Genomic DNA, 21,898 nt, shown 5'->3' on the forward strand with positions numbered 1-21,898 from the left:
GTGCAGTAAATCTGTGAGAATTCTTTGCAGTGCTGGCTTAGTGATCATGAACTCTTTCAGTTTATCCTTGTCATGGAAAGTTTTTATTTTCCTATGTATTTTAAAAGAGTGTACTGGATATAGCAATCTTAGTGGGCTTTTGTTTTCCTTTAGAACTTGGAAGGTTTCATTCCAGGACCTCTGTGATTTTAGGGTCTGAGTTGGTAAGTCAGAAGTGAGCCTTGCCTCTAAATGTGACCCTTGGCATCTTTTAATATTCTTTCCTCATTTTCTCTGTTAGGCATTTTGATTATGATATGTCTTGGAGAATTTCTGTTCTGATCTTGCCTAATTGATGTCCTAATATACTTTCCATATGTTGATGTTTATCTCATTTTTGATTTGGGGTAAGTTTTCTATGACTGAGTTTTGTTCTCTTGATGCTGTCCCAGATTTCTTATATATTCTGATAATGGTTCTTTTGTTTTCCTTTATTGCTTAATGAGTATTCAAGTTCACATACCCTGTCTTCAAGCCTAAAGTCCTGTTTTCTACACTATCTAATCTGTTGGTGATGCTTTCGAGTGCACTTTTAATTTGATTCATTGTGTCTTTTTTTCCAGAAGTTCTGGTTCCTTTTCTCTGTTTCTTTATTGAAATGGTGTTTCATCTCCTGTATTAGATCTCTAATTCATTCTTTAGATCTTCTTTCAGTTTGATGAACATTTCAATAATCAGTTTTTACTAATTTTTCTCTGGAAGTTCATCTACTTCCATATCTGTGGGATCTTTTTTTTAGGGGATTGTGAATTTTAGGGAGAGATTTTTTTACCTATTTCCTCATTTCTTTATTACATATCAATTAAGATTAATTCCCCTTACTGTTTTTATATGCATGTCCTTTTGTGTGTAGTTATATTTTTTGTTCTGGAACTTCTCTCTGGTTTTGATATATAAGTAGATGTCTGGGGTATGACTGGAGAACCCCCCTCTGATTGTTTCTCCTTGGTTTCTCCTGGTTGTTGGTGTGAGGTTTTCTCTCCATAATTCTATACAATAAAGTAATATTGAAGCTCAAGTGGGGCTATATGATGTGTTGGATGAGATTCACTGCTACTTAAATGAGTTGTGGGTATTGTTCTGTAAGCAGGATATCTACTCCGTGAACTTGAAGTGTCCCAATCACTTTCCAGCCCCTCTTAGAGGAAGGGGGGAACCAGGAATAACACTAATGTTAGCAAAGGATGTATGCCATTAAATAAATTTCTGGGGTCTACACTGACATCTATAATACTAACTGCTACTATATAGGATTGGTGAGGTAAGTATTTAACAACAGTATCAAAAATGTGATCCTTGCATCTTTTAATATTCTGACATTAGATATATATTCTGACATATTCTGAACTAGATCAGGCATTAGACAGCAGGTATCTACTATGTAAACCACTGGATTAATAATCACAACATGAATGGAGTAAGAATTATGCAAACTATATAATTCTATTATTTAGTGGAATTATAGTTTCTTACATGAAGCAAGAGAAAGTTTTTAAAAAGTGAACAGAGAAACAGAAAAAAGGTAGCAGATTTTGGCTATAAAGGAGGAGGAATAAAAATTAACTAAAAGTAAAAAACAAAAGAGGAAGAGGCAACAGGAAAATTCTGATGTTAGTGGAGGAAGAGATTGAAGAAAGGGAAATAAGAGGAACAAATGCCAATGGGTGAACAAATGAGTAAATGTAAGATTGAAACAACTCAAACCCCTGTATAATTATACTCCACCTGTCAAACCAAGCTACATAATAAATAGGTGCAGAGGAATGTAGTGAAAATAAAATTATATGAATACGTATTTTTTAATTCATTCACATCATGAGAAGACACAAACAAAATCTTGCAGAATGGAAAAAATGTAAAAAATAACACATTGAATGATACTTGTAAAAATTTAAGAAGTTTAAAAAGTTTTAAGATAGAAGAATAAAAAACATAAGATGTTAAAATTGGGGAATATAAAAGGAAAATAGTTATTAAGAAAAATGAGGGGTCAGGGATTTAGCTCAGTGGCAGAGCGCTTGCCTTGCACACGTAAGGCCCTGAGTTCGGTCCTCGGTCCTGAAAAAAAAAAAAGAAAAATCTTAATGAGAAAGGCTTGTTTACTGAAGTCAGAATGGTTTGCAGGGATAGATTTTCATTCTTTGTATTTATTTTTGGCTTTATAACCCTTGGGTCAAGGACTGAGTGTTAAGTCCAACGCCTTTGTATTCCTAACCTAGATGCCAGTCATTGTGGCTAGGAGACAAAGCTGGTCATAATAGATCTCAGCTTCCTGTCTACCAGTTTAGGGTGGGATAGTCTGGGACATGCCGACAAATGATGTATTCCTGTAGTGGGGTGAGGGGGGCAGTGGGTAGCAGTGGAGGTAATGCAGAGTTCTTAATTGGAAGTTCCAGTCCTCAGGGTTGTCTTGGCTGAACTTTGGAAATCTGTCAGTGGGTGTTTGAGAGTTGGTCCAAGTCCCCCTTGTTGCTGGGGAGATGCTGGTCTCTGCAGAACATATGGTAAAATCCACTGTTAGGACGTAGGGGCTAAACCTCTACAGGCTTCACGTTCATCTCCATGAATATAAATTACACAGTATCCACCCTGGAATGCAGATGCTCCTCTGTGGTTACTATAGGCATCTTCCCAACAACTTTTATGGGGTACCAGCAACAAATGGAGGTTTCTCCCTTTTGTTTCCAAAGCTTCTATGGGCCAGATATAATTTTCTTTGTGCCTATTTCAGCCTTTCTGATTGAGACACATTCTGGAGGTCATGATATGCAACTGCGGGCAGCTTCCTTTATGAGTTCCTGATCTGTTTCTGCTTGCTGTTTCACAGCACTTACAGATGATTCCTGCATCAGTGATCCTGCTTCCGGCAAAACTAGAGGCCCGGGATGAATGTTTTTGGGAGTGGGGTAACTAAACCATTTTCCCCACAGATTGTGTCCATTTAGACCAGACTTCCTCTCTAATCCACAAGTTGCCCAAAGCCAATCTTTCTTTTTTATTTATCTGAAGATAAAGATGGTGGGTTTCTATCATATTATTTCTTATATCATGATCAGACTTTGTGTCTCTGTGGTTTCTTCTACAGTTGAGTATTAAGTTTCAGTGAGTTCCCTTAGTTACCCACCTTGTTGAAGGGCAGTGTTCCTGGTTTCTAGGTCTGGTGCTGAGGAACCACTGGGATGAACACCCTTCCTCTAATCCCCCATCTTTGCTCTTGGTTCTGTAATTTTGTGGGGGTTTTTGGGTTTTTTTTCCTACAGTGCTGGGACTGAAACAGCCTTGTGCATGCTAGGCAAGCACTATACCACTGAGTTCTACATTCTCAGTCCTGTCCTATAGAATTTTTAAAAACTTCTTTCCTTTTTTTTTGGTGTGTGTGATTGAAATCAGGGGTGCTCAACCACTGAGCCACATCCCCAGCCCTTTTTAATGTTTTATTTATTTGCTTAGGATCTCACTAAGTTGCTGAGGCTGGTTTTGAACTCTCAATTCTCTTGCTTCAACTCCCCCAATTGCTGAGATTATAGGCCTACACCATCCCTCCTGGTTCTCACCTTTCTTAAATTCAAAAGACAATATAGTCATTTAAAAAATAAGAAGATACAGAAAGTAATTTAAATTTGCTAGAGAGAGATTAGGAATAGAGTAAAAGTCATGACCATCTATAGGAACTGAAGAAAATTTCAGCAATAAGAGGAATTAACTGCTGATAAACTCAACATGGATGAACCTCAAAAACAATGTGGAAGAGGCTAGATGCAAGACTATTTTCTGTATATTTCCATTTACATGAAATCCTAGAAAAGGTAAATTTTATCCATAATGACAGAAAGTTCTTCAGTGATGATCTAGAATTGAGGAGGCACCAACTGAAAAGGGGCACAAAAGTATTCTGGGTGATGAAAATGTTCTTTTTGACTGAAGTGGTAGTTAGCCAGGTATGCATATACTTGTCAAAATCCACTGAACTATACATTTAAAATGAGTGTATTTTATTGTATATAAATGATGCCATTGTAAAACTGATTTAACAACACGTACGAGATTTTCAACTTTGGAAGAAACTTAGGTCAAAATATCCTGCTTCACTGAGGCCACCATCTTTCCTTACCTAGATTTTGCAAAACCCTTTTGACTATATTATCCTACAGGAAACATGCTTCCCTCCAGTTTGTTCTTCACTCTATAGTCAAAGTGGTGTTTCTAAAACAAAGTGTGATTATGTCTCTTCCAATATCCCCCATTTCACATTTGTCAGTCAGGTTTCAGTCACAGAAAGAGAATCACAAAGAGTTACAGATAGTCTTACAGCCCTAAAACTTGTAAAGTTCTCTGTGACCTGACCTACACTAGATCCTCTAGGATTGATTACCTTCTAATCCCCTGATATTAGAGTATGTTGTATTTACGTTCAAAACAAATGTTCTCACTTCTAGATTGTTCCACACTGAATTTCCCCTAGCTGGAACATCTTTCCTTCCACATCTTCCCCCTTAACCTGAAATCTTTACACATATATGTACTCCACTTCCTGACTGATTCCTTTATCACTGGCGGCCAGTAAAACATCAGGTCTATGTTATCTATTACCAGGTATTAAAAATGATCATAACTATGAGCTAGGTATATGGGAATAAAGCACTGTTGTCATGGTCAGTGAGCAGGAAATATACCCAACCTATTAAGATGTGGGAAACCCTGTGTATTTCTGCAGAAATACACATATTCCTTTTATCCTCTTTTCCACTCAATTCTGTTAAACTCCCGTTACAACAAAAACTTCCTTAGTTTTGAGTCACTCCAGAAAGCGGAGGCCAAGAAAAAGAAGTTTGTTTGGGAGATGACTCCTAGGAATAGTATTATAAATAAGTAAAGAGACACTAGGAGGAAAAATACCCAGTGTTACTGGGCTGGTTAATGCTGTGGGTCTCCATTTCATTGGGGACCCCACTGAAAAACTGTAGAGAAATATAGCTATCCCTTAGAAAGGAGGCTGAAGCATTTACCTACCAACTGTCATCCTTCATTGGCTGAGTACTGCCTCTGGGGAACTTGTCCCCCAGTCTTCTGGGGATTAATGAGATCCTTTGGCTTTAAAGAAATCCCCAAGGCAGAAAAGGGACAACTACCAGCACTTGTGGCAGGAAGCTGGGAGAGCACAGGATACTACTACAGCTGCAATGAGGTTAAAAGATAGGCTGAGTCAGTAACAATTCCTACTCAAAAGATCTTTATCTCCATTAATCACTAGGTACCAGTCTAAATACAAAAAAAGAATATGAAACAGCAAACCAATTTTACTTTCTTCTTTCAGAGAATTGAGAACTTGAGAGTTTAGGGAAAGTTCACTGACTTACTGAATTAAGTGTGGATAATATAAACAAGGTTAGATAGGTAAGAGGTAAATAGATTGTTCTTGGCTGACAGCTATACTCAAAGAATGTTGATCAATGATGTAAACTTCCAGTTATATGGTATTCCTTTCCATATACCATAGGTGGATGGCACACCTATGCAGAAACTCTGCCTACCACAAAGTAGCTATTCTTTAAATGTCTGTGAAAGGAACAGGAGTAGATAAAATGTCAGAAAGCTGTTGAACAAGAGTATCAGAAAAACAGATCAGCAGTTTTCAGATATGGGTTATTTTGTCCCCAGAAAACATCTGGAAATGTTTAGACATTTCTGGTACTCAAAATTAGGGAAGGAATTGCTACTGTAACTTACTAGGAAGAGACTAGGAAGCTGTTAAACATCGTACAATGCACAAGACAGGCCCTTTTTCCCAAACAAAGAACTATCCTACACCAAATATCAATAGTGCCAAGGCTGAGAAGCCTTAACAGGGATAAAGAGTATCTGGATTTTGATGTATATAACATATGTATGGATAAATTATTTCCACACTTAAAACATTTAAAAAACCAATGTTTAATTAAAAATGACTTATCCTACATGCCAGCAATACAAAGTGTTGCATTAGTACCCCCAAAACCAAAGGAATTGGTGAGTCCAATACAGCGTTTATCAGTTTTCCATTCCTGTGCCTTTAGTGGAACATAATTGAGATCAAATTCTGGTTCTGTGCAATCCAGGTTTAAAGTAGGTGGTAGTTTTCGGTAATAACAAGCCAATGCAGTAAAAGCTGCCTCAACTGCCCCTGCAGCTCCCAGAAGATGTCCGGTGGCTCCCTTCGTTGAGGAAACTGCAAGGGCATATGCATGGTCTTTAAAGAGATGTTTGATAGCTTTGTTTTCAGCAGCATCTCCCAACGGTGTGGAAGTAGCATGTGCGTTGACATAGGATATATCTTCAGGTTGAACACCTGCATCTTTTATAGCAGCAGTCATACATCTAATGAGAAAAGAAATTAAACTTATCAAAACTAGGTTAATTTTAACAGTTTTTTTGTTTTATTTTTCTAGTACTGGTGATTGAACCAGGGACATTCTGCCACTGAACTACATTCTCAGTCCTTTTCAATTTTTATTGTGAGACAGGGGCTTGCTAAGTTGCTAAGGCTGGTCTTGAACTTGCAAACCTCCTGCCTCAGCCTTCCAAATCACTGGGATTACAGGTGTGTGCCACTGCACTTGCTGACAGGAGATTCTTTTTTTCTCCCCCATTGTTCAGATTCTTTACCTGAATTGTTTATGTGAAAGAAACACAGGTATCTGAGTACACTGGAGGAACATACCACCTTGTACCATGTGAGTTAGAATGTCATCTCTTTGGGAATAATGAGTCACACCAGCACCTTAGACTCATTCATCACCATGCATTAAACACACTAACTCGTGGAGAGTACAATCGCAAATAAAATATAATTCTACATATCCGAACTGGCATTTTTCATCAGGAAAATACTGCATTGACTCAAGACTAAAACAATTTTCTTTTTTAGAAATTTTTAATGTGGCAAGGTGAGGATTTAGAGAAAGATTTAAAACTATGTTTTAGGACTGGGGATGTAGCTCAGTGGTAAAGCACTTGCCCAGCATGAGCAAGGCCCTAGGTTTGATGCCCAGCACTGCCCCCTGCCAAATTGGAACAAAACTATGTATTAACTTTTTTCATATTTAAATATAAAACTTGGCATATCTAATACTACTTCAGTGCTTCAAATAAACTTTCAAATACTCTTTATCTAGGATATAAGAATTCTAAACAAATAATTGTGAAGTAAATCTGTAAATAAATTTTCCGAAAGAACCTTTTAAAATCTTCTGGATGTGAATACTTTTTTTAGTTCCTGATCTCTGAGCTGCAATTTCTATCTATTAATAGTTCAGGGTATAATTTTAAGTGTGCTAAAAGGATTCCCCTAAACATAACTATATGGGGGTCAGTAAACTATAGCTCTGGATAGATACCTGCTTTTGTAAATACTGTACTTTCGTTAGAACACATTCATGCCCACTCACATAGGTACTACTATCTGAGGATGCTTTCACATTACAATGATAGTTACGAAAGAAATCCTACAGTCCACAAAGCCAAAAATAATTATTATTTGTCCCTTTACAGAAAAGGTTTGCTAAATCATAGTTAATTTAACTGGGTAAAACTTATGATTTTGAAAAACTAATCTATTAGCTAATTAATTATCTAAGACTTTTTAAAACTTAACTCATTACTTACCCTCTTCTATAATTAACTCACTTTTCAAAATGTGAACTTTAGACCAGTAACATCATTGCAACCCAGGAGCTAATTAAAAATGAAGAATCTAAAGTGCTACCTAGACCTACAGAGTCAGAACCAGCATTTTAGTAAGGTCCCTGGGTGATAAATGGCTGGAATCATGGATTTGAAAAGAACAGAACTCAACCTAAAGCACAGACCAGACACATCTAGAAGGGTTCACTTTACTGTCCTGGTCTGAAGAAAGGACAAAGGATTGTAGCAGAGAACACACTGATCATTATGAAGTACAAAGTGAGAATGGAAAGTTGGCAAAAACACACATAGTCTTTGTAACTTCATTGACTTTAACTAAAATCCAATTTATATAAAGATATTCAATCATAACTTCAAATATTTCAAGTGAAGAATTAAAAAATACTTTTAGTCCTGAATGGAAAAACAATAAAGATACTGTGCACCAACACCAGATATAATTTTCTCTCATTTGAGACTATTGTCTTATTTGAAAAAAATATTTTGAACACTGAGTCTTTACCTTAATGCACCTTCTCCTTCAGGATCAGGGGCAGTTATGTGACCAGCATCACCTGAGAGTCCATAGCCCAAAACTTCTGCATAGATCCGGGCCTTTCTTTGAACAGCATGTTCATGTTCTTCCAGCACCAGCACAGCTGCACCTTCTCCCATTACAAAACCATCTCTCTTTGGGTGAAATGGTCGACATGCCAACTTAGGATCTGAGTTTGTGCTCAGAGCCCGGGCTCTGGAAAACCCAGCAAGAGATAAAGGACTAATACAAGAATCTGTACCTCCAGCCACCATCACATCGGCATCACCATGGGCTATAAATCTAAAAGAGTCTCCCAGGGCATGAGCTCCTGTGGTACAGGCTGTTGATACTGCATGATTGGGGCCCCTGAGATTATGTCGAATGCTGACCTGGCCTGCTGCCATATTAATCAGAATCCTAGGGACAAAGAATGGGCTGACTTTATTATAACCTTTTGTCTGAAATATCAAAGCAGTTTCAGAAACAACTTCAAGAGGAACCATTCCCATGCCAATTGCAACACCAGTAGCCACTTGATCAGCTTCTGACTGAGGATGCCAGCCAGAATCTTTCATGGCTAACTCTGCTGCCCCAATGGCCATGATAGTGGGAGGAGACATGGTCTTAATATCTGATTTGGACACAAAGTTTTGTTCATTAAACTGACCTTCATCAAAACCTCTTGGCACATAAGCAGCAACACTGCAAGGAATACTCTTATATTCTTCACCAAGCAGTGGAACAATTCCACTTTCTCCTCGGAGAAGACGATCCCATACTAGCTGGGTTCCAACACCAAGAGGAGTCACTAAACCAATGCCTGTAATGACAACTCTTCTGTGCAATCTGGATGTTGGCACAGTTCCGAAAAACCTTTCATTTTTTAATCGCTGGCATAATCTTGAAGATAGAAGATGAGTGCTTGTAATTTTTTGGAAATGTAAGCAGTTTGACAACATGGTTGAGATTCAGATGATCAGAAACACATTCCTGTAACAGATCACAACACAGCCAGGAGGTATTCACTGTTTACATAGTTGAGGAGTTTAAAAAACAAGGATGAAGTGTTTTTTGGATGCTTGGTGTGAGCTTTCAATGAGCACAGAGAAAATAATGTAACATCATTTTAATCTATTTTGTATCATCAAACCATCAACTTGGACTTAATTCCCTTAAGTACTGCAGTGCTTTAGACTGTTAAGTACCCTCAGACACTCGAAGACAAACGAATTAATGATTAATTTGATTCACTAAAACAGAATTATACAATGAAAAACGTCAAGCCAACCCTAACCTGATATGGACTGCAGAAAATGTTTTGCTCAGGATTGCTGAAATTTTCCCTAAATTATATTTCTGTCTTAAGGGGAACAATGACACATCTCAGGGTCCTTTGTGGCAGGTAAGTGGGCTCTATCATCCTCAATACCTACAGATAGCCAATTGCTCCAGGAGTGCGACAAGGGCTAGGGGTGGGGATTAAGAGGTGTGGCCTTTCCCTGCACCGCCTCTCAAGCACCACGAAGAAAGCATGACGGCACGAAAATATATCAAGCCCCGGGTCCTCGGACTTCCCTTTGAAATTCAACCCCGACACGCTATGGGGGCGGGGGGCCTGAAACCGCCGGGTAACAAGTAGTTGATACCTGTTAAAAGGGCTTGCGGCCGCCACACCGCCCTTCCTCGGCGTCGACGCTGGCGTGCGCATGCGCACACGTACACGCACGCACGCACGTTTGCGCTCGCTCACACGCGTCGCGTCGGAACGCCCTTCAGTCGGTTGACCTTGCGCCGAGTCACCTTGTCTGGGGCCAGGCGGTCGGAGGTGGCCGGGGTGCCGTATGCTTGCGTAGAGACACTCTTTTTCGAACCTCTGGGACCCCCAGACCACCAAAGTCCTGCGCATAACGCTGAAGACAGCGTTTCGCCCGTCATTTTTTTTTCAATGATAATGCCCTTTTATTCCATGTTGTCAAGAGGATCATACTAATCTACTGAAATCCTAGGAAAGGAAATTACTGTAACCTTAAGTTATTTGTAATAGATATGTAGAACTAACCAAAATGCCAACATCAGGAAATTGGTTGTGTAATTTGTGGCACATCCGAATGCCATGAAGCCATTTGAAATAAATTCTGTAGGAGAATATTAACCTTTCAATCTTTTGTTAAATGTGTTACAAAACGGTATTCAGCATATCCATTTTTAAAAAAATAATTTTTAAAGGTCTGCAAGGATGTACAATGATTATTATGTTTACCTTATTTTTACTTAGCCTTTTTACCTTTTTCAGAAAACAAATAATGCTTTTGTAATAATGACATTTTTACTCTTTAAAAATTGTTTCCCTAACTGGAACGATGCTCACAATACCACACCCAATGTCTGACAGGAATGGAAACAAGAATAGAGATGAATGGAGACATTTATTTCTAAGTGTTTGAAAAATTTACAAACTATTTGCTTAGACCTCGCTATGTATAAAGAGAAAATACAACATGAAAATATAAAAAGTGAGTAAGGTGATATTTATTGACAATTGCTGTCCCAGATGTGTTTTGTTGTTCTTTTCATAAAGAGTTGACCATAGAATCTGCTTCTGAGTCTTCTAGTCATGTTTTGTTTCTTTCTGGGTAATAGCTCTTGAAGCCATTGTTTCCGCCGAGTGGAGTACTTTCCTTTCTTCCCCACCTCTAGAAAATAATTTGGGTCAGGCTTAACTTTTTCCTGGATTTAAATGAGTGGAAATTTGCTTTAAATTTCCCTAAAATAGTTTAGGGAAGCCCAGTTTGACCTGGAATCATCCTTGATTCTGGTCTATTCAGTCACTTCTTAGTATAACCCTTATTCATTGAAAATAGAATTACTCTGAATAGCTTTTAAACACATAAGTAAAACCAAAACACATGTAGTTATATAATAAAGCTTGATGGGTAAGAGCTACATGTTCTTTTTTCATTGCTGTACTATACTTTTAAATAATGCAAAAAGACTACCAATATTTTCTTTGAAGGAAAACTCATATGAAACCAAGTTTTAATATGCTGTTATATTTTTCTTTTTAGTATCACAAAATCACCTTGGATAAGAAATGACATCAATTAAAATCTTATAGAAGAGTAAAGAGGCCATCATTTTAATTTCCACCTCTGATCACTTTTACTTTCATCTGGAAAGGGACAGTACATTTTTTGGTATTCTAGTAGTTGTGTATGATTTAGTAGCAATATGGTACTAATGCCATGGTGTTTATATTTTCATCAAAATCTTCAAATTGGCTCCACTTATCCTACCTTCCTGTAAAAACTTCTTAGGTTTACCTTAAATTTTTTATATTCTGATTCAAAACTATCTTTGCAAATATAACTTCCATGTTGTTAAAAAGTTTTTAACCTGGAAAACTGATACTTTTTTTTTCCTGGTCCTAGGCATCAAACCCAGGGCCTCAAGCATGCCAGGCAAGCACTTTACCACTGTGCTATAACCCCAACCCATTATCTGTTAACTGACTCTTAATTTTTCTCATCTCTATACCTGTGCTTGTATTTTCAACAAACATCCACTTTTTTCCTACCTTGTGCAAGAATGTGGATTACAATTATGAATAATAATAATTCCTGTTTTCAAGAAGTTCATATTCTAGTAGAGGGATATAGCCATGGAAACAAATGTGTATAAACTGCTGAAATTGATGCTATAATTGAAAAATAAAATTGTCATATTGCACACAAAGGGGACAATAAAGTCAATGTTACCTCATTAAAATCTAGACAGTCTTCAAAAAAGTGATCCTTGAATTATATCTCAGTAATGAATAAATGTGTTTGTCCAATAAATGCAGGAGTAGAGAAAGGCCTGGAAGCATAGTGTCAGAGTACCTTCCGCATAATGTGAACTGGTTCAGTATAATCAATGTCAAAATTGAGAAGTGGGAATGGAACAAAGCATAAAAGCATGAGAGTAAGATGGGCATGAGAGTAAGATGGGCCAGAACACGAAAGCCTTGGGTGATCATATGGAGGCCTTCAATATGATCCTACAGGTCAGAGATCATCTGCCAACAATCCTGGTCTAATTTAGAGTACCACGTTTTAATGAATCTAAATCCCCCTAGGAAGAACATGGTAAACTCTCATTCCCTTCACCAGAGTCTCTCCTACTCCTTTTTGTCTTGAACAAAGCCACTTCATACATTTAAATTACCTATTTGGTGTGGATACCAGTTGACTTTAGAATGTGGGCAAGGAGAACCATCAAAAACTTTTACTGGGACAATATGATCAGATGTCTGTTTTAGCTCACTCTTGCAGCAGTGTATGATGGATAGAAGGATGTTGGAATGGACATAGGGGAAAGAATTAAGACTGGATGTGAGGTGATGAGACCCTGAACTAAGGCAATGACAAGGAGGAGGATGCAGGAAATGTTGAGAAGGATATTCTTCTAGGATATTGACCCAGATTAAGTGTGGAGGATTTTTCTCACAGGAAGTCTTTCCTCTCCTCAGCTCCTTAACCTTTCAGTTTGATTCTTGTCAGATTCTCCCACCTCCATAAAATGTTCCTTCATCTAAATTAGCACTTCTCAAATTTTACTATGTGTCAAGATCATCTGAAGGGCTTGTTACCACACACATTGCTGGGCTTCTCTTTTTTGAAACGGGGGGCTCTAAAATTTGTCTTTTTTGACAAGTTTTCTAGTGATTCTGATGTTCTTGAAGGGCTACAACCCCTCTCATTGCTGATGGTCTTTATTGAGGTCAAGATTTTCTTTTTTGTGACAAACAAGAACTTGGGGAAATTTTAGTGGATTCTTTTTTACTTGAGAATAATGCCACTGTGTCTCAACTCTAAAGAAATTTGTACTTGATAAAGCTGAATTCTCCGGGGGAGAGTCATTGTATTGCATTGACAAATCAAATAAAGAATAAGAAGTTCAAAGCTGGTTTAAGACATACTTTAGTTGTTTGAAGCAATAATGAATATAAAGAGAGTAAGGGTAACTTAACATCTTAAATTTTTCTAAAGGTACTGAAGAATCAAAATATTTTCACCTTCAATGAAAGAAACAGACACGAGTGAGACAGAGTCCCCTAATGTAATGAATTACCTTACTTCGTTCCTAAATGGTGTTATCCAAAAGACTGTACTCAAGAACATTTCCCCCGACTTTCTTCTTTTACTTTTCCTTCTTTCTCTCCTTTTTCTGCTACTCCAAGACATTACCAAAATTGTTAGTAAAGAGAAAATTTGGAAGGTCTTAAATTGTAGGTGATTTACAAAAACAAAATGGTGTTTTCAATGATTTTTGTGGATGGTACATTATTACTGTAATAATAATGCTATAGCATTAGTGTCCAGACTTGGTTCCTATGGCTATCCTATCTTTCAAGGGGGAGGCTTAGCTCACAGCATTCGGACCCTCCGTTCCCATCCCACGCTTCAGTTCCTGAGCATTTCAGCTCTGGTGTTTGATATATAGAGGTTCTCTCTGATTTGTTTAAAATAAAGGAGAGAGGGTGTCTGTTGTTTGACTAGAGTCGCCTCCTCTCCTCCCAGCTCGGGGCCGGACTTCAGGCCCCACCCCTCCTAGTCCAAGGCCCCGCCCCCATGGTCAGAAACCGCCCCCCGACTCCGAAACAGCCGCCGCCCTCGGCGCCCAACCCCTCCCCGGCGCTCGCGCCCTGCCGCTCGCCCCGCCCTCTCGGCCGGCTGTCGGGCTGGCCGCGCGCGGAGGCGCCTGCTCAGTGCGGCACGCGTCGCGCGAGGGGCGGCGACGCCCGCGGGCGCTCAGGCATGGCGGCGGCGGCGGCAGCAACGCTGGGCAGCTGCTCCGGCGCGGCGTCCCCCGGCGGTGGCCGAGCTCTGCCAGAACACCCCGGAGACCTTCCTGGAGGCCTCCAAGCTGCTGCTCACCTACGCTGACAACATCCTCAGGTGCGCGCCGCGGGCAGCGGAGGCCCGGCCTGGGCGTGCCCGGCCGGATTCTGGAGCGCGGCGAGGCCCGGAGAAGGGACAGGGGCCTGAGGGCCTCCAGGCCCACCCCTCCCGAGCAGAGGAAGTCCCTCTGCAGTTGTGACTCGGCTCCGCTGTCAGGGCGCCGGGGCCAGCTGCAGGTCTCTCGGGTGGGGCCGGTGGCCGGGCGGCGGGCGGGCGCGCCCCAGTCCCGGCCGCTCCTCTGCCGGTTAACCGTCTCAAGTGTCCAGACGTTATCGGTAACACGTTTCCTTTCCACGGCGTGGATTTTACCCAGCCGGGTGGCCTACATTTCCATATGCTTCTCAGAAGTTAGACACTGATACAGTGATGTTTTCCTCCCATTTTGCGAATATCCTAGTACTAACGCATAAGACAACTGAACGGTGGATTTTCAAATATTTATGACTTTTTTCCCTGCCCTTTGTTGTCGTTGTTTATTGAAACATTATAATAATTTAAAGTAACAAACGTTGATAGAAATGGCTGGATTCTATTTTTTTTTTTTTTTTCTCCCTACCGGGAAGTGAATCCAGGGACTCTTAACCACTAAGTCCCATCCCCAGCCCTTCTTTGGATTTTATTTAGAGACAGGGTCTCCCTGAGTTGCTAAGTGCCTTGCTGTTGCTGAGGCTGGCTTTGAACTCAGGATCCTCCTCCCTCAACCTCCCTAGCCCATGAGATTACAGGCATGCGCCACTACGCCCGGCTGGATTCTATTTTTCAAACATGACCCTGTAATTGAGTACAATCACCTTGGAAGGGAATCATTTGTTTCATTCTCCTGTGAGCAGTACTCTGCTAGAACTCTTAAGGACCCTGACAGATTGGGGAATTGGGAGGCAAGTTTGAATATTCGTTTTTTGAGTCTTTACCTACCTCAACTCTTCAGATCAAATGATGTGCTGTCTTAAAGGACGGTAGTATGTGGGGAGGGCAGTGGAACAGGAGGTTAAAGGAGCTCTGGGTGCTTTAATGATTATGTCTCTAGACCTCCATGATATCTAGGTTCTTTTTTCCCCCTTAGCACCTTGGTGCACTGACTATAATTGATGGTATATTGACATGAAGCCTAAAAAGAAATTCTCAAAACTTAAGGCTGTAGATTTCAGTGACCCAATTTTAGAGACACTAGTTTCAGGTATAGTTTTTAAATTCTTGGCAGTTAGGGAACATTTACTTTGAAGTAAATTGAAGACTGAACATATGAGCCCTTGCTATGTGCCAGATGCTCTGAGGGATGCAGCATGTGGCCTGATCACAGCTATATAATTGTGACCTGTGTGAGGGTCACTTTCCTCTTCTGTGACACCTCAACTTACATTTTCTACCTTGGGAGAACTTTACAGCTCTTCAGAGTACAGGGATGCTGATAGACTGTGAATGAACTCAGGCAGGGTTCTCCAGGCCCCATCAGCTGGAAAGCCACCAAACTCTCTAACCCTCACTGTTCTGTAAAGGGAGGTGGCCTTGTAAAGAAGACTCCTACTTTCAGTCCTGGAAACCAAAAATGCTGAGATCACCATTTTTTAAGGAAGGATAGCTTTGCTTGCAAATGACTTTTGGCATCATAATCATTATTGTGAACATTTACTAAACTTTTAAAAGAAACTTAGCCTACTGTTAGTTCATGTTATAGTCTTTTATAGCTTACATTTCTGATCTTAAAAGAGTTTTTTCCTAAAAAGAGAATTAGGTGTTTGGAACTCATACAACTGAAAATGGTATGAATAACTACCCTTTTTAGTTTGTCTCAAGTAATAGTGTCCTGATCCTTATACTCTTAGAATTCAAACTTTTTCAGGGTTGTGAGAGACTACCCTTTTTTCCTTGTCCAAATTCAGTGACTTCCTAACCTCTTAACAGAAAAACTTCCTTTTTGGTCCCCAGCCACACATTACAGACAAGCTCATTTAACTTGTTTGAAAGTAGAGAAAATTGAGACTGTTTTCTGTTTCTTTTGCTGTTTTGAGAAATCCAGTAACATTAGAGGTGAGGCACTATGAAAGGGTCTTTGTATCTCTTGCTTCTAACTCAGTCTAACATAGTATTTTATAGAATGACTGTTGAAATGAGAGTTTCATCAGTAGATTTTTTAAAACTATCCTTATTGCTATAAACACTTAGTCGCAAGTAAAAATAATATATTTGGTTAAATTTTAAATTTCTGCTTTAGATTATGTTTATCTTATCCCCATCTAAGATTCATAAATCTAATTCAATTACAGAACAAAATATAGGCTATATGCAAAGATGCCATTCACTTCTAGATAATCTGTCTTCTGATGTCTACTTTCTCAGAAAGCTTTAGTAATTTCACTGACATCCTACATGAGTTTCTTTGCTAACTTCCTCCATTCATTCTTTAAAATACATAAATTTGATTTTTCACTAATTTATTTTGCAAACCACACATAGTAATTGATTATGAACAGCACTGGGTGTGACTAAGAAGAGTCAACAAAGTGGTTTGTTTCTTCAAAGGACAGAAATATATTGGGAAGAAAGATGGGTAGAAAGCAGCTGTGACATAAAAATCTAAAAATAATTCCAAGACAATATTTAAGAATTTACAAGTTTATGTTAAGAAGATAGCAGGGAGACTTAATGTTAAACACTTTTGGGAATAGAGGTTTGGTAGGGTGGAGTTGCAGAGAATATATATCTGGCATGGTAGGCCAAAGAAAGCATTTGTAGTTTCTGGAGTCAGTGGCATATGAAAATTTCATGAGAAATAATAATATAAGAAGACATAAGGCATTGATTTTAGTTGTGAAGCTATTGAGTAATTGTAACTACAAATACAGACGGAATGGAAAAAGAAGTATTATAGATAAGGACTGACAGTTCTTAATGACTGCAAGGAGTGGAACTGGAATGGAAAACAAAATCGAAACTATCTTCAGATTTCTAAACTAAGTTATACTGCCACCTGGAGAAATTGAAAGTGAGTAGTTAATTGAGGATTGGTGAGGTTGCAGGCAGCTTGTGTGATGGAAAGTACGTAAACTTCAAAATCTGACAGTAAGTTTATATTTGGTCAACTGTTTTCCTTAGAAAGTATGTATGATCACATGCAATTTATGTACACTTTCTGGGTTTCATTTTCCTCATTTGTAAAAGAAAAGTGCCTATGTGATGATATATGATGATCTTTTTAGTGATCTGGAAACTAAGGTGTAAAAATTTTGTCTGATGTTAGCAACAGAGAATGGTAGAGTTAGAACCAGAGATCGTTCTCACATCATTCTTAAGGCTGGAAGCTGTTTTTGAAAAATTTAGGTGTATCTCAGAATAGCAGTTTTTCTTAAGATAAAGTTTTTAAATGAACCACAAACTGGCTTTTGTGATTAGTAATAAAAATAGATTATTGGATATGCTCATGTACTATTGGATATACTCATGTACTATTTTTATTTATGTGAACCCTTTCTGTTATTAGGCATTCTAAAGAGGAAGATGTCTAATAAATGATCAGGTACACTTAGTTCTCAGCATTTGTGAAATTCTGAAATAGGGATGAACATTTTTTTCCTGAGATGGCTATTGTTACTGTTTTCTGTCTTACAATCTTAGAAATACAATTGATTTTTACTTTTAAAGTGAAAAGTATGACTTTCTTACCACTCAATTATAAAAGCAAAGTATATTTTCCCATAAGTTAATTTGGTAGGTAACTATGGGAGTAAGACAATTAAGAAGACACGAAAGTATGTTCAAAGTGATGGTGCCCTCCAAAAGAAAAAAGAAAAAAAAAAAAAAAAAAAAAAAAAACAAGCAAAGATGCAAAGTAATTGCTAGCAAGCAAAATAAATATTACCAGTTGCAGAAATAAGTTAATGGACAACAGAGATTGAGAAAACACACACACACACACACACACACACACCAGACAGCAAAACTGAGAAAATGAAGTTAATGGATGAAAATCAAGGAAAAATTAAGGTGAGCCTTAGAGGGGTATTTTATATAGTGCAGGATAAAGAGTACAGTAATGAATGAGCTCAAGGATGGTGGACATGCTGAAATGATGCTGAAAAGTACACTTTTCTAAGGGCAAAAAAAAAAAAAAAGTAGGATCTGGTGTGTTTGAGATCTGGTGACCCTAACTCCAAATAATCCAAGTCTTTGAAGGCTTTGGAGGCAAACTTTTTATATCAGTCTGTGCTTAAGACCATGCAAGTCTGCTCAACACATTACTAGAAAAAGATAGGATTGGGGAAATTGGACATGACTCTCATTGTTGGATCCTGTTTGTAATATGAACAAGACTAAAGAATGGTATGTGATGGTCATGTGGAGATCTGGAAACTATCAGGGAAAAATAGATTAAAACAGCTCTAATGATAATTAATAGTAGAATATATCATCCTGGTGTTACTGACTTTTTTTTTTTTTTTAACTTTGTGGCATGTGTCAAGTATCATGAAAAGTTTCAATTATTTATAATAAAATAGATATATAATGCATTTTATAGTTTAATGTTTGATAAAAAAGGGAGATAACACTTATGACACAAAATATGGCATGAAAACCAGGATGCTGAACATTCTGCTATGCACAGGAACTGCCCCCAGCAACAGTGACCCCAAAAGTCAGTAGTGTCAAGATTGAGAAATCCTGATCTAATCTAATACACTGGGGGGGGGTGGGGGGGAGGATAAATTTTTCTTTGTGTTTTTCAACTACCTGTGATCTTCAAATTACATGTGGTGAATAACTTTTTAAAAATATTTCCAATTCTTTGTGGACCTATAACTTTATAAACTAATGAAAATATCAAATTGCCATGAAAATGAAAACAATTTCTGTATTTCTCACAGAATGGTAGCAAAGAGTGTGTAGACCAGCCACTAATCAGTGACATTTTGAATAACACTATTTAGAATTTTGTCTCTGAATATTCAGTAATAAACAATTTTTGAAACTGGGGAAAAGGTTTAAAAATGATTGATTTAGTACTGAGACAATTTGGCAATAGGGAATTATTTGATGGAAGACATGCAAATTTTGTAAAACTTGTACTTCAATTAAAATTTTGTTTTTTTGATTTTGCTTTTATATCACATTATCTAGAGAACATAGGTAGTTAGGACAAGGTAGTTAGGACAGTTGCTAGCATTTGCTTACCCCCTGTTCAATACCCTGAGCAGATAGCCTTAACCTTCCTTCCTGTGAACCCCTGAGGTAGCCACAAAGTCCGGCTTAACTTAGTGCTTATGGGATACAGTACCATTTTAAGGCAGTTGGTATTATCATCCTAAACTATGTTGTGAGGTCTTTTAAGTTTAATACTGTGATTATCTTGTGTTTTCTTTCTGATTTTTAAGTCTTCTTTTTAAGAAAGGTTATTAAGAGATTATTAAAATTCTCACATCAAAGAGAATTTTCATGTACTGATGATTCATCCCATTTATACTATTCAAAATCTCATGTATGAAATTTTTTTATATTTTCCTTTTACCACCATACCACCATACTTCCTGTGTCAATAATATATCTTGAACTAAAGCAGAATCTATATTGAAAACGGTCCTTAGTCTAGGGAAGAAAGAAGATCAGGTGAGTATAAAGGTATATCTAGGTTCCATGTTTATTGGGAATAAAGTCTTTGAGAAACTGTAATCCATTCTTATATAGATTTTTAGTTTCTTCTGTTCATTCATTGCACAAATATATATTAACCACCATCTATGTGTCAGGCACCATACTAAATGATGGGGAGTCCTTCAGAACAAAACAGACAAAATCTTCCACCCCCTATCTGGAGCCTATGTGGCTGTTTTGTTTTGTTTTCTTTTCTTTTCTTTAGAAACCTAAAAAGACTCAAAAAAGTGTCAAGCTGTAACAGCACAGAATTAAAATGTCTCATGGATTTTCCTTATGGTGGCATTAGTACTATTAGCTGTGAATCGAAGAGTATGGTTATACTAAATAAATATGTATATCTAGGTAAGAATCATAAAATTATGCTACTTTTCCAGACTGCTGCCTCTTTCATTAAAGTTGGAGTCTGTATTATCATGTAGGAGTATAGCCAATAGAAAATGTGAAATGGAATGCAGAATGACTGTGAAAAGTATAAATTGTTATATGTAATCTAACTTATTTTCTTGACAGAAACCCTAATGATGAAAAATACAGATCTATCCGGATTGGAAATACAACTTTTTCTACTAGACTCTTGCCTGTCAGAGGAGCTGTTGAATGTTTATTTGAAATGGGCTTTGAAGAGGTAAGTATGTGTAAGGGTTTTCTCTCCCCTCTTCATGTACAAAGCAATCATTATAATGTTGGTAAATAATTGTTTGCATAAGATAATATATTTTTATTAAATATATTATAAATATTTCATAAATACAAAATTTTATTGAAATATAAAATATAAATATATTATAAATATAAAATGATATTATAAATATTTATTAAATATCATTTTGAAAATCTGTAGAACTAATTATTCCTTTACATATTAGGTTTTGAAAGTTACAGTAAATGTATTTTAAAGTCAAGAGTAAAATAACAACTCTCCACAGGAAGTTTCTTACAAATCTCGACACTTAGGAAACATAAAAATCCAGGGACCAAATGTGATTCACTTCAGACTTTTAGCAAAAATATGATTCATTAGTAAATAAGAATACTAGTAGGATTTAACCACCTGTCTTCAGTAGGAATGAAGAGTCTGAAGTAAACAACATCCGAGTTTGTTTACCACACAAAAGGATTTTCTTCTGTGACAGGAGTAGTCTCAGTGTGTTTTCTTGTCTTATTTCACAAGATGACTGTATTGTTTCTGTCTTCTGGAATCTTATCATATAGTTTACTTTTATAACACAATAAAAGTAGTTATGAAAATTATGAATTCTTGCACAGTATGGTGGCAAACGCCTGTTATTCCAGTGGCTCATGAGGCTGAGGCTGAGGGAGGAGGATCAGGAGGTTAAAGCCAGCCTCAGCAACTTAGCGAGGCACTTAGCAACTCAGGGAGACCCTGTCTCTAAATAAAATATAAAAAAGGGCTGGGGATGTTGGCTCAGTGGTTAAGCACCCCTGGGTTAAGTCCTCAGTACCAAAAATAAATAAATAAATAAAAGGAAGAAGATTATGAATTTTCTTTGCATATCCTTAACAGTTGAATCAGATTATGGAGATTCAGTTGTCTTGTCTGTAGCAGTCTGACTGCCGAATTGTTTAAGAGATACTTTGAGCTACTATAGGATTCACTTTTTTCTTGTCTCTGCTTTCCTCCCAGACTCTATTCCAGGCTCTGATGAAACAGTAGTAAGCATATATGATCCAAGTATACATGGAACTTGTATTCTAGTAGATTAGACAGTAGACATGGACTCGAAGAGAAGTGTGAAGAAGAAAGCTCAGGGTAATGGAATAAAAAAAAAAAAGAAATGACTAGAATGGCAGACAGCTACATAATAATGGTCTTGAAAGCCTCTGATGAGAAAAGCCAGGAACTGAATGACAAGAAGCAGCTCAGGTACTTGAAACTTTTCAGGCAGAAGGATTAACATATGCAAAGGATTTCTAGTAGGAGTAGCTGTGACCCAAAGTGGTTACAGAGGTAGGCAGGCAGGAACCAAAATAGGGTTTGAGAACTGTGGTAAACACTGAACTTTATTCTAAGATACAAAAACAGTGAAAGGTGTTAAGCAGGGAAGAATGTTTTTTT

At 37.9% G+C, this 21,898-nt stretch overlaps 2 protein-coding genes across 2 annotated transcripts in view; one reads left to right on the plus strand and one right to left on the minus strand.

The window, feature by feature from the left end:
- Positions 1–5,950: 5,950 nt before the first annotated feature.
- Positions 5,951–9,953, minus strand: Oxsm (3-oxoacyl-ACP synthase, mitochondrial). The gene is made up of 3 exons (XM_047531593.1): positions 9,883–9,953; positions 8,222–9,226; positions 5,951–6,393 (listed from the first exon to the last, which is right to left on the minus strand). The coding sequence occupies exons 2-3, from the start codon at positions 9,193–9,195 to the stop codon at positions 5,991–5,993; spliced, it is 1,377 nt and encodes a 458-aa protein (XP_047387549.1). The 5' UTR covers positions 9,196–9,226; positions 9,883–9,953; the 3' UTR covers positions 5,951–5,990.
- A 2,265-nt stretch (positions 9,954–12,218) lies between these two features.
- Ngly1 (N-glycanase 1) overlaps positions 12,219–21,898 on the plus strand; it is a 55,801-nt gene continuing 46,121 nt past the window's right edge. The window contains exons 1-3 of the mRNA XM_047530541.1: positions 12,219–12,278; positions 13,829–14,172; positions 20,332–20,446. Of these exons, the coding sequence (XP_047386497.1) occupies positions 12,219–12,278; positions 13,829–14,172; positions 20,332–20,446 (519 nt within the window). The remainder of the gene's footprint in view (positions 12,279–13,828; positions 14,173–20,331; positions 20,447–21,898) is intronic.

Source organism: Sciurus carolinensis, chromosome 17 (genome assembly GCF_902686445.1).
Source record: "Sciurus carolinensis chromosome 17, mSciCar1.2, whole genome shotgun sequence".
Lineage (NCBI taxonomy): Eukaryota > Metazoa > Chordata > Mammalia > Rodentia > Sciuridae > Sciurus > Sciurus carolinensis.

Bases quoted from the DNA above. Each gene is read 5' to 3' on its own strand.
- Oxsm (XM_047531593.1), bottom strand. From the start codon at position 9,195: ATGTTGTCAAACTGCTTACATTTCCAAAAAATTACAAGCACTCATCTT. The intron at 6,394-8,221 runs GTAAAGACTCAG...TTTTCTCATTAG, and splicing joins GAAGGAGAAGGTGCATTAAG to ATGTATGACTGCTGCTATAA.